This window comes from Carassius carassius, chromosome 41 (assembly GCF_963082965.1).
Source record: "Carassius carassius chromosome 41, fCarCar2.1, whole genome shotgun sequence".
Lineage (NCBI taxonomy): Eukaryota > Metazoa > Chordata > Actinopteri > Cypriniformes > Cyprinidae > Carassius > Carassius carassius.
In genome coordinates, this window is record NC_081795.1 from 15,410,766 (window position 1) to 15,424,545 (window position 13,780).

Here is a 13,780-nt window from a genome sequence, read left to right on the forward strand (position 1 = left end):
CTCAGAGGATTATAAACCTTTATGTGAAATATAAATTACTATAAGATTAGAAATCGTAAACGTCACTGCATATCACGGAGAAAGACTTTAGAAACTGTCTCACAACTGAAGTAAAAATTCTGTAAAGATGGAAGGAACCAAATACAGAAAAAATCCTGAAAGAATCTGCACGTGCAGCTGGAAAATGATTCGTCTTACAACTACAACAGCTTTGTTTGCAAGCCCCAGGAAACCCTTCAATACAATGATGCAACTGAATTTGCACTGAGAAGTTTTGTTCAATAATGGCCCCGTCCAACCGTCATACTCTGCTGCTTAAGGTTTTACCATAAAAAATATTCTCCTAAACTGAAAGTAATTATGCCTTAATGTCAATTTTTTTTTAAATAAGTGGCAAACGATTTGAGGAGGAAACTAGTTTATTGTGGAAAAACTGCAGCATTTTATAGCCATTACAAACTGAAAAAAATAAAAAAAAGTTTATTCGGTACAAAATGAAACCGGATCTTGATAGATAACACATTTACTTAAATTTAATGAGAAACAAATCAACAGTTTGCAAGTTTCAGTTAATTATGTTCACATACGATCTGCTTACTTGAGGGAAAAACTCTTTTAGATACTCAGATCCATTGTACACTGCAGAGCACTTTCACTAGTTAGTAAATATTTCAGTTGAACATTTCTAGCACAAAATATACATATGGTGACTAAACCCAAAATTTCAGGCAGCCTATCAAAGTGATGTTGCCATATAATATCCAGCCAACACCAGTCTGATAAGCTAGCTGACAGAATGGGACAATTACGACTGGATGAGCAGAACACGCTGAAACAGGACACTTCTCAAAGTTTATATACAGTATGTGAGCAGATAGACAGATAGATAATCTTCCACATACCTTCTTTTAGGTCACATCCTCCAACTTCTGTCATTCTTTGGTCTGATCCCAGAGATCTGATATTAAATTATGTATTTGTTTTAGCGTAAGATGCAAATGTAACACAGCAGATGTATTAATGAATTTAATGTCGAAAAAATTATGCAACAATAGTTTTGAGAGAAATCATAATTAGCTACACAAAAACTTCAGCCCGAACTTTAGAGGAAAGTATGGATCAACTTATGGTTTTAGTTCAAAGGTCAAAAAAATGCACAAACATATGCAAATATTACATCTTAATTTTCTTAAGTTAAACGTTACATCCACTAGTTTGTGATATTTTGGTTTAAGACCGGAGAATAAACATCATGTTCGCATAGTCAAAACATTATTTTACAAGACGTGCAACCCACTGAAAAAGCACAATGATCTGAGTTGATATTGCTGTCCGCTTCAAACAGTTAAAGAAATACAAAATGACATCAATATTGATTAAAAAAAAAAAAAAAAAACTATCTTTGAAAATTCCAATCACAAATCAGAACCTGCCCATCCATACCTGTATGTTAAAAAATTAAATAAATCTATTAAGAACTGTATTCACTTCAATGGAAGCATGACCTCCAAATGTTGCATAAGGCATTGCAACGAATCTGACTCCACGTAGCCTGTCAGCTAGACTGCCTTGGTTCTGTTGATGTTAATCTGATTTTAAACAGCCGAGCACACTACAGACAAATGAAGAGGGACTCCATGTAACTAAAGGGATCTGAATGAACGTTAACATACAGAAGCGCACATAAATCAGTGCTCAAGTAGTTTTAGCTTCGATATTTCGTAGGTTCCAAAACAGGAGCGTGAGATGTTTTTCTTTGAGTCCGTCATTTTGTTTTCTCCTCTGAGTACTGCTTCTGCTGGAGACGCTTGGCATAGCTCTGTGCCATGGAGTTAATAATGGACAGAATAAAATAGCACACCATGACCAGCACAACTTTCTCAAATACCCACGAGAGCCAGCTTTCACCCTACACCGAGAGAGAGAGAGAGAGAGAGAAAATATATAAATATATAATTGTTGAATTTTTTTTTTTTAATCTGAATGACTCTGAAGACATTTGGGCTACATTTAAATTTTAGAATCAAGATGTATTTTATATATATATATATAAATAAAAGATTTAGTGGCCATATTAAATTTTTCATATTTTCATTAATTTGTCATCAAGAAATATATATATATATATATATAGATTAAAAAAAAAAATATATATATATATATATATATATTTTTTTTTTTTTAATCTGAATTACTAAATGAAGATTTTGGGCCATATGAAAGTTTTCTTTCATATTTTTAGAATTAAGAAATATGCTTAAACATTTTTTTTTAAAAACAATGAAGATTTCTGGACAAAATTAAATTTCAAGAATTAAGAAATACCATTCAAAAATAAAAATAATTTGTTTAATTTGTATTTGTTTTTTTGTTTTTTTAATAATTATATATAAAAAAATCTGAATTACTTAGGATTTTGGGGCCAAATTAAGTTTGCCTTTAATGCTTTTAAAATCAAGAAAAGGGTTTCTAAATAAAGTAAAAAAATTAAAATGTGAGAAATAAATTGAACTTTTTTAAAATATATTAAATTAAACTTAAAAAAAAAAAAGTAATTAAATGAAATGAGGAATCATTGGTTGATTCTTACTGCTGCTGCTCCATCGCCCGCTGGGTTATGAAGCTTGGCTCTCTGGGCCTCCAAGTACTCCCTAAAAGGTTTCTGAAGAGATGCTCCGATTCCAGGGATAATACTGTCCGAAAAAACAAAGATATGATTAGCAAAGCCTTACCAGGAACTCCACCAGATCCCCCAAAGCCCCGAAGCGCTGTCCTCCAGTGAAACCTCCAGCACAATGAGACAGAAGCTCTCTGAAGCCTCATTTATAACAGCCAGGCTTCTGTAGGAACTGCTCTAAAGCAATTAATGAGGAAGTGACTCAATATTGTGTCATCACTGCAATGTAGAAAGAACCGCCCAGTTTTGGGTGGGTGTGAATGTCAGTGAAGCCAAACCATCACGTAGGATCAATTATAATAGTTCTGCACCACATATCTTCACAGTTTAAGATGCAATTATCATATCTTTATTAGATCAAAAAGCACAGAAATGCTATTGAAAGCAACCACAATATATAGTCTGAACATTACTGGTCTCAATCACATGACCTCACCACAATAACTGTTGATTAACAACCTCGAGTCTGAGCAGCACATCAGATTCAAAGGATCTAGTCTCAATCATGTGATGAAACGAGCTGACTGCATTCTTCAATCGTAATTAGGAAGTGCTTTCGATGTGGCTTGACTATAAAGCTATAAATGTCTTTCCTCCTTCAAAGTTAAATAGTAGTTTCATTTTTACTTTAGAGTGCCGTTTAAAGTTCCAACATGGAGACCACATCTCTACTTTTGAGTCACTCTTCTACATCATCTCAAGCTGAACCCACAGACATCGCCATAAATGGTGAAGATGACTTGGGCTTACTAATAAGTGGCTTCAGCATGCGATGCTAATATAGTGTTGGTGTATCTCAAGGTCTCATTTCACTCTAGAATCAAATAAAAAAAAACACATTATAAAGATGATACTGAGATTATAAAGATGATAAAGTCTTAACAACAGGTTTTTAACATTATTTTAAATAACAATTAAGCATATCTTCCCTCCCCCTGGGTGGGAAGACCTTAATGGTCTTAAAATAGGATCAGTTTAAGCAACATGATTTCTTCTTCCTTTATGATTTTGGAGTGAACCATGTGACCTGGACAGATTCAGTCCTTCACGTTCTATATGTCAGTATGGAGGAACAGAAACTATATGTGTCTCTATAGATGATTCAGACTAAACAATGGTATGAATCTTGCCGGTGTGAAAGGGGTCTGCATGCAAGCATTAAAATAAGCTGCCCACAGTTCATGAAAGTTCAATGAACCCTGCTAGATCCGTTTTTTTGGTTTCCTTTTGCGCATTTACATGCACAATGACATTTCTTTCTTATAGGTAAAGAACTGTTCTTTATTTTCATCTATACACTAGTTTTTTTGTGCGCGTTTAAAAAATAAAACAAAAATACGTTTCTTATTCTCGAAAATGCAACAACAGTAATATTGTGAAATAGTACAAAAATGTAAAATAGCTGTTTTATATTCTAATATATTTTATAATATAATTTATTCCTGTGATGCAAAGCTGAATTTTCAGCTTCATTATGCCAGTCTTCAGTGTCACATGATCCTGCAGTAATCATTCTTTAACAATTAATTCATTCTGATATCATATCATTCTGATATGATGATCTGATGCACAATAAACATTTCTTTTTATTATCAATGTTAAAAACAGTTGTATATATATATATACAATGTATTTTCCGGACTATAAGTCACACTTTTTTTCATAGTTTGGCTGGTCCTGCGTCTTATAGTCAGGTGCAACTTGTTTATCAAAATTAATTTGACATGAACCAAGAGAAATGAACCAAGAGAAAACATTACCATCTACAGCCGCAAGAGGGCGCTCTATGCTGCCAAAGATGCTGCACAGTGCTCCTGTAGTCTACACTGAACACATAGAGCGCCCTCTCGCGGCTGTAGACGGTAATGTTTTCTCTTGGTTCTTAGTTCTAAATCAATGCGACTTATAGTCCGGTGCGACTTATATATGTTTTTTTTTTTTTTAATGTATTTTGGGACTGATGCGACTTATAGTCCGAAAAATACGGTGTATATATATATATAATATATATATATAAATGCATTTACTGTCATTTTTTACCAATTTAATGCATCATTGCTTGATAAAAGTATTACTTTAAAAAAAAATAATAGCTGACCCCAAAACCTTTTAACAGTAATGTATATATATTATTTTCACTCAACTGTTTCATTCAATGTGCAAAAGTAAATTACTAATAATACATTTATTCTTATATGCCTAAGAAGCATTTTGACCTGCCACTCTTCAAGCCAAAGTGAACAAATCCATCTTGAGAATGTGCATTAATTTCATGTGTTCTTGTTTATTCACTGTAGTTTACCATCGGTCACACATTGTGTCCATATTCATCTCACGCTGGTGTCGTTACTCACCCGATCAGAGAGACCATCTGCTCCACTATGTGCTTGCTGAATGTTATGATAACAAACAGTTTCTGTAGAGAAGCAAAAAGCAGATAAACATTGTTAGACAATGATTCAACAGCATGTTCCTCAAGGCTGGGGCAGACGAGGAGACAATAACTCTGTGGTGAGACATGTGACACCCGGTGAGATCACGGACTCGCTCATGTTCATGATTTGATCATCTGGATGAAATAAGCAGATCTGAAGATATCAGATGCACCGCTGTCTACAATCAGCTGAGTCAACATTTAAGTTGCAGGGGAGGTACATGCTAAGATGATCTAATGGCACTGGACAACTGAAAGATTACTTTGATATTTATGAGAATCATCATTAGTTATGACTCACTCAAAAAACAAAACACTTCAGTTTGGAAGTGCTTCATAAATGTGTAACAGGCATTTGTTTTTGCACTCGCTGCATACCTGAATGTGCATCTTAATAAAGGCCTTTCCAATGAGAGTTGCACCAAAGAAGGTCCAAAATGGAATCAGGAAATGACCGCAGGTGATTCCAGCCAGGTCAAACAAGGGATTTGGGATCTGAGAAACATTGGAAGCATTGGTAAGCACTGAGAGATACTATACTGGAAAATGCATGGGAAACTCAGAACATCAACTGCTTATTCACAACAAACACACTCAATGGATACGCTACTGTAAACCACTTACATGTGAAATATGTAATTATAAAATAAGCAAAATTAACTGCATTTTATTAAAAAAAAAAAAAAAATGATAGGGTAAATTGAGACAGTGCATTAATGGCTCTTGAAAAATTTTATATTTAGAAGCTAATCATATAGTGTATACACATACAAAAAAAATATTTTGCAACTAATTGCAACTTTCATTTATGACTTTTTTTCCCCCACATCTTGCAATTTTGACTGAGTTTGCATTTCACATCAGTTTTTTGTTTCCGCATTAAAAGTTAAAGTTTTTATCATAATTCAGACTTTCCTTCTCAGAAAAGATTATTTATTGCAATGTAATATTTCTCACAATTCTGTGTTAATATCTCAGAATTGTGAGGAAAATAACCAGAAATATGAGATAAAAAGGACAAAAATGTTCAAGATTGTTACTTACAGAGGCGCAAGCTAGAATTCCAAAAAATCCCACTTTCTGCACCATGTTTTGCACTGCAAGCTTGCCTCTTGTTGCAAAATCCTGTAAGAAAATTGACAAAAAAAAATAAAAATAAAAAGACCTTGATAAAATATTTGGGCTTTTATTGATAAATAAATATCAGTACTATTGCATTATAATCATTCATTGTTTACATAAAAAAACGTGTTTATTGTATATTGTTTCAGCAGAACAATTTCTGAAGTCAACTTTCAGTTACTGTACAATAATAAGGCAAAATGACAAAGAAAAAGTCAATATTATACAAAAAAAAGTTATTTAAAATAAATACTTTTATGTACAACAGAAAAAAAGTGACATTTTGCTGATTAATCACTAAACTCTGAGGTGCAATGCACCATATTAAATTCCTCCAATTAAAAATCTTTGTGTGAAGACGCAGCCCATGTGGGGTCCACTTAGACACCAAAAGGCCGTGATTAAAAGGAAGCTCTGACTCTGAGTCACTCGCTGCTCAAGGGGTTTACTGGAAGTCAGGGGAGAGCCCTTCCAAGAAATCATGTGACCCGCATAAGTGAACCACAATAGTGAGGCCTCATGGGAATGAGACACTGGGACACCTCCCTCTAACAGGATACAGTATCTGCTGCTTCACGGGGGGCATCACTGTCGGCTTCATAAAGGCATGACCACTGGAAGGAAATGGTTAGTTAAGCTTTGAACATCTAGCGGAGCCCCTGATGAAGATCAAAAGGAGCTGCTGTCTGTATGAAGGGGAAGGTTTGGACGTGTGGGTCCAGAATGAGATGAGATGCAGACCTGTGCGCTCTGCGCCTGCTCAAGCATCTCCTCAAATTCCTCATAATCTTCATCATCAGGATCTGCTCCAGACAGCCGTGCCGCCCGTGCCATGAAGTAAGGAGGCAGCTCTCCAATAGCTGTGCCTGCGCCCTGCAAATGCGGTCACAAATGATGAGCCTAACAGGGACAATGTGTAATTCATCATAAACAACCGCTTCTCAGCTCTGCAAGTCTTCACAAACAAAGCTTCATGAAGTTGGGATGATCACACTAGGTTTTTGAGAACATAGGCATACGTGCAAAAGACTTTCACTGCTTATCTTCTGATAATATCTTCTGATAATCAAACAAGGAGGATGCACATCTTTTCTATGTGTGTGTGTGTGTGTATATATATATATGTTAACATTAAAAAAAATGAATTAAATCTACTTAATTATAATTATACATATATATATATATATATATATATATATATATATATTAAATATATTCTGCTGTACATTGTAAAACAACAAAATATTTGTATATACATATAATTTCAATTATTATATGTATTTCAATAAATCATTTTAACGTTTATTATTTTTTTTTTTTAAACAAAGATGGTGATGTCGCACTTGTTGCAGGGTCTGAAATACGTCCACAAAATCTAGTGTGATCGCTTTTTACACTTGGCAAGAGTTCTGACTTCCGAGAGTGCCTTAAGTGAGCAGCTTTAGTAGTCAATGGGGGAAGAGTGCGCTGTGAAAACACTCACCCACATGCAGGCCTCCAGGCGAACCTTCGACATGATGGTCCATAGTGTGATGCTCTCCTGCAGGACCTCCTCCTCCGGACACACTATCTGAGATGGGTAGGGCGGCTCGGGGAAATTCACAGAGCCGCATTCATATGCAGCCAGGGTGACTGAAGCTATGTGTGGACCCTGGAGGAAATGATGCAATCCCATGTTTACAGACTGAAATAATACTTCAGGTGAGCATGAACATTTCTTTTCTATGAGCGCTGTCACATGCACCGCTCGATACATTTCTTAGACTAGTTCTTCAGCAAGTAAAATAAACAATTGTTTGTTGACAAAGTACGTTAAACATTGTGGTTCAATGCAACGGCGAAAAGTTTGTGACCTCAATACAGTGCGATGGAAAAACTGCAACACCTTCTGAATGACAATTCATTTGCTAAGTGAAAACAGACATTGATGTCATTCATTCCCACCGTCGGTCAGTCCGTGGGGGAGAGAAGACTGGACAATACACCACGTCTAGCATTTTGAACCTCTGATTAACCTTGCTTACCCGAAGGAGGCAGGAATGATTCAGGTGGAACCATTTAGTGAACAGATACATTCAAATCAAACTTAATCCAGAAGAAAATATTAAACAGATGAAACAAGTGGTACGGAAACCTTTATTTTCTCCCTTTAAAAGTTGCTTTATCATGACCGTAAAGCAACAAGATATCAAAACCTGCACTAAAAAGCCTGTTAAACCTAAACCTAGTTTAAATATTGATCTTCGGTTACTCTGCAGACTGCTGGGATCTTTACAGGCGGAGGTGATGTCAGTCATCCAGGACCACTTTTTAGTCTCTTTCAGAGAAATGAGCTCATGATAGCGTCACAGCAAAGAGCCTGAACCAGCGACTGTTTTATCTGGTTACTCACTGAAATTGAGTTCATTTCCCAGGCTCTGAAACCTGACACAAGCCACTTCTCAAACTCTTTTTATTCATCCTTGATGAATAATCTTTTTTTTATCCATCAAGGAGGATGCATTAAATTGATAAAAAATGACAGCAAAGGAATTCTTAACGTTACAATAAAATAATTTCAAATAAGAAATAATCCGTTTCCACAAAAATATTCAGCTGCTCAACTTTTTTTCAACATTGATAGTAATAAGAAATTTTTCTTGAGCAGCAAATCAGCAGATTAGAGTGATTTCTGAAGATTCATGTGACACCGAAGACTGGATTAATGATGCTGAAAAGTCAGCTTTGCATCAAATTACATTTTAAAACATATTCAAATAGAAAATAATTACTTTAAATTACAATAATACAATTTGATTGGTGAGCATAAGAGACTTCTTTCAAACTCCAAAATTTCAAACTGTAGACTATGAAAGACCATGTTGTACAGTAAATGTAATTTCTGGCTTTTATACTGTCTTTCTACTAAATAATATTAAAATATTATGCTGAAGTGTATTTTCCCCCCTCATAAAGTTATGCTATGTGAATAAAACTAAAAATAATTTGTTATCATTATTCTGACTGCCCTAAAAAAATATATTATGATGATAATTATTTTGTGTGTGCTTTTCTGTCTCTGTAGTTTTTGTCCTTCAAAAATTCCAAAAGATAAAAATTCAGTTTGATGTGAAAAATGCTCATCTTTGTACAAAAGTCTGGTGGTGAAACATTGTGCGTATCTGCACTTTCACATCCCATTCTTTCACAATGCCACCCATGCAAAACAAACTGAGCACAAAGTACTAGAGTTCTCTGGCGAAAAAAGAAGGGGTGTGACTTTTACCACAGCCAGTGGAAGTGGATACTACTGACCACGGTCTCGCAGTTCAGTCTGAGTCAGTGGAAACTGGTGAAAGGTTCTGATTACGAGATCTGCTGTAGAGAAGCAGAGGAGCACATGCTTTCACTGTCACACTATTAATATACTTCAGTGGAACATCGACCACAAATACACTTCCTTTTTGACAGACGGCCCCTGACATTTACTTTAAGGGAATATCTGCCTGTACTCTATGTAAAGACCCCATGGGATGTTTTCAGACCATGTTTGTAACCACTGAGGTCACAGATATGCTTGTAGACTCCTAAAGGTTGATTAAACTGCTGGCACACATATACATGCATATATGCAGCAGTCCAGAAGTCTCACCAGGTACAGAAGGAAAGTGTGCAGTCCAGTGCCAAGACCGACCGAAGACAAAATACCCAGGCCTACCCAGTAGGCGCACCACAGGAACTTCTTCTCCAGGTACTGTACATACTGCAAACAATACAAACACTGTAAATTCATCAAGAATCAAGACGCTTCAGAGTAATCATTTCACTAGTAAAGCATGTGAGTAAATACAAACTAAATGACTACCTTACAGAAGCTTAAGAAAGACACTGATCTTAAGAAATATTACAATAATTCAACACTGTACTGATAAAACTGAAGAATATTCGGTACATCTAAAATGAAAAGATATAAACTTTTGCATGGATTTTACTGAAAAGAGCTTAGGCTCGTGTAACCAAAAGTTTTAAGACATATGAATATGCTTTTAAGTTTTTCTTGCCTCATGGGTTTACATTATCTTAACAAGCAAAGCAATGCAACATTCATTTCTGGGTGTGTCTGTGAAACATAAAGGTACCATCCTAGTAGTTTTGTGTGTGCATGAACCATATTGACCATATTTTAGTTTTCCTAAAAGAGAACAGTGGGTGTGGGGGGGGGGGGGGGGGGGGGCTGGGGTGTGGTTGGTTGGTGGTTAAAGTAGTGCAATGACCATATCCCAAATATCAAAACATGTCATTTCCATACCTAAAGTACATATTTTAAAGTCACGGTCATGCATATTGATCATAAACACAGCTAAAGGCTGATTTATACTTCTGCGTTGGACCTACACCGTAGCCTTTACACCGTGGGCTATGCTTCAGTTTTCATTTATACTTCTGCGTCATTGTCTGCGTAGATGTGCTGTACACATTCAAACCGCTAGTCTGCAGTGTCCACGGGCATGTTGCTGGTGTAACCTGCAGTATCACGGCAAAAGCAATGTTTTGAGGACATCAGGTTTCAGTCCTCTTTTTGACGTCCCTGTTTCGTTCCTCATCTACCATTTCCATTACAACACTTGAAAAATCCAGTCGCCCATGCATGGGCTTTTATCATCAGATCTGACCAGTGTTGGGGAGGAACTACATGTAGGCCTAATTAAAATTCGTAATTTCATTACAAAATAAATGCAACTGTAATCGGTTACAGTTAGGCTACTGAGGAAAAATTAAAAAGTGTAATTAAATTACAGTTACTTATGAAAATGTTAATGAATGAAAATGTTGATAATGAATGAAAATGTTAATGGTAAATAACTGTTTTATTTCTTATTTTGGTTTATGTATATGGTTTTTTTCAAGGCATTGTTAGATGCTAGTGTTTCCTGTCATGGATATGCAAAGATTTGATTTCAAAAACAGTATCATAGCTATTTAACTAGTTCTTAAGATCTCTAAGTAAAAAGAGCTGCTAAAGTCAGATTTTTGAGGCTTTAAACAATTAAATTATTATATTCTTAATTCAAGTGAAGAAGGATTCTGAAAGTCTGACAGTAATCAGTGTTAAGTGTTAAGCAGACCTTGCATTCAACACGAGCATCAGGAGTCCGATTTGACTGATCACGGGATGAGGAGAGAGAGATTGAAATACTCTGCGAATTGATAGAGGCTCCCTGATGCACGAAAATTATGCAATATTAGATTGTTTGCAGGGAGCGGGCGGGATTGCGAAACACTTAACGTAACGTGTAAATGCACGTTACTAATTTAAATCAAGCAAGCTTCTATGCACAGGCCACGAAATGTTGGCGAAATAACACATAAGCGGACCAGAGGGAATATGGATTTTTTTCAAGAAACTTCTTCCACAAAATAAATTAGAATTTTTTTTTTCAGATTCACAAACTTTTAAGGATTTCAAGGAACCGTGGGAACCCTGTAAATACTGTAGAGGCCCCCCCTAAGCTCACCTGTTGATGTTCTCCTTCTATTGAGTAAGCCATTGAGAAAAGTGAAAATAGGACTACGGCCAAAAATACCACACCTCTTCTCTGCCAAAGCCTGTTAATAAATAAATAATAATAATATTTTTATATATATATATATATATATATATATATATATATATATATATATATATATATATATATAATATTTGCAATTGAAATACATTTTTATATTTCAATGCATTTTAAAATGTCATTTATCCTTGTGATGGTAAAGTAGAATTTTCAATAACTCCATGTCTTAAGTGTCACGTGATCCTTCAGAAATCTTTCTAATATGCTGATTTGCTGCTCAATAAAAATAAAAATTACTTTCATCAATGCTGCAAAATAGTTGCTTGACACTTTTATGGAAACTGAGATGCACTTTTTCAGGATTCTTTGATGAACAGAACTTTTAAAAGAACAGCATTTTTTTAAATAGAAATGTTTTGTAACACTTAAAATGACTTCATGTTATTTTCCATCAATTTAATGCATCCTTGCTACATAGAAGTATTAATTTCTTATTCTTCTTAAAAAAAAAAGAATCCTGAAAGACACTTGTAAATATATCGCTGGGTGACATTTTCACTTTTCAAGCATCAGTAGGAATTTAACTTCACCATACAAGGATAGGTGCAAATAATTTGGTTAAACTTTCCTTAAACTATATATAAAAGACACTTAGAATTATGAATGTACGATAAAAAACTGAACGCTTACTTCCATGTCCATTCTTTCAGGGTAATGAGGGTTTCTATGAAGAAATACTGTAGTGTGGTAAAAGGCCTCTTCCACATCACTAAAGAAAGCCGCTCTTCCCTGTCCTGCTGCTTTCTCTCTCTCAGAGATGAATCTGTGGGTACAATCCACAAGCTTTCAAAATATGATTCAATTATGTGTCAAAACAACTTGCAGAGGATCCATTGGTACATTTCTCCAAATCTGTTCTGATGAAACGAACTCATCTTCATCTCATATGCCCTGAGGGTGAGACCACTTTCAGCAAATTTCTGGGGAAACTAATCCTTTAAGATCAATGAAGACAGATCAATCTATTAGTGTGACTAGGGCATGTCCATATGATGTTTTATCTTTGGTCCTGACCCTTGATCAGCTCAGCTGAGGGTTACACAGTGGTTGCCAGCAGGTACATGATTAAATCAGCTTAACAAACCTGTAGAACTGCCATTCTGCTTGTCTTTGGGTCCTAGTCTTTTTTGTGGCTGTTCACATTCTGCTCCATTTGCAGCCATCTCCCACTACTGTTTACAGTCCAGACACCTGCGCACAGAAACAAACCCTGTGATGACAGCAGAGAAAACAAGACTCACCGAGGCCTTTGTGAGTTCGCTGAGGGCAGACAAACATCCCAAATCAAACTTTGGTTAGTGTTGATGGTGGTGTGTCCTCTCAAGAAAACCTTGAGTGATTAGTAGCTAGTCTTTGGGGAATAAATTAAAAAATGCTGATTTAAATAATAATAATAAATATCAGAAGAAAAGAAAACATTAAAATCAATGACACTGACAAACAAAAATATCTAATGTATTCTAGAAGCAGGGTATTCATTTATTTCCATCACAGGACACTGATCACTGTACAGTTGTACCAGGACCTTTAATACCACTTAAGCAAACCTAAGATATAACTTAATAGCAAAAGATAAGCAACTGATTAAGTGGGGTAATTACCAATTATTTTAAATAAACAAAATACCATTTTCAGATTTCTTTTACAGGTTTAAAACAGCCCATGTGGGTGATGAACCGGCAAGAATTAGCTTCGAGTCCACTATAGCTGTTTAGAATTGATTTGAGACTCACCATCGATTACATAGTGAGGTTTACAAACTCTTAGGCTAAAAAGAGTGAAAAGAGTCATAACAGAGGGAAGGTGAAGGGACACAGTCATACCTGCAACCACTCTACCGTCCTGACAGAAGCAGTAAGCCACAGCAGCCACAGGAAATGACTCACATTCAGCTGCAGTGCAGTCATTTCAAAATAAAAGACCTCGAGACAACCACTGCAC

The 13,780-nt window shown here is 35.6% G+C and overlaps 1 protein-coding gene across 1 annotated transcript; it reads right to left on the minus strand.

Moving 5' to 3' along the window:
- Positions 1 to 1,013: 1,013 nt before the first annotated feature.
- vmp1 (vacuole membrane protein 1) lies at positions 1,014 to 13,648 on the minus strand. The gene is made up of 12 exons (XM_059533314.1): positions 13,466 to 13,648; positions 12,924 to 13,030; positions 12,470 to 12,602; positions 11,729 to 11,819; positions 9,865 to 9,975; positions 7,717 to 7,884; positions 6,975 to 7,106; positions 6,156 to 6,236; positions 5,490 to 5,606; positions 5,032 to 5,093; positions 2,591 to 2,693; positions 1,014 to 1,909 (listed from the first exon to the last, which is right to left on the minus strand). The coding sequence occupies exons 2-12, from the start codon at positions 13,000 to 13,002 to the stop codon at positions 1,766 to 1,768; spliced, it is 1,221 nt and encodes a 406-aa protein (XP_059389297.1). The 5' UTR covers positions 13,003 to 13,030; positions 13,466 to 13,648; the 3' UTR covers positions 1,014 to 1,765.
- Positions 13,649 to 13,780: the final 132 nt, after the last annotated feature.

Bases quoted from the DNA above. Each gene is read 5' to 3' on its own strand.
- vmp1 (XM_059533314.1), bottom strand. From the start codon at position 13,002: ATGGCTGCAAATGGAGCAGAATGTGAACAGCCACAAAAAAGACTAGGA. The intron at 9,976-11,728 runs GTGAGCTTAGGG...TATTGTTTGCAG, and splicing joins TAGAAGGAGAACATCAACAG to TATGTACAGTACCTGGAGAA. The intron at 7,885-9,864 runs GTGAGACTTCTG...CATTTCCTCCAG, and splicing joins ACACTTTCCTTCTGTACCTG to GGTCCACACATAGCTTCAGT.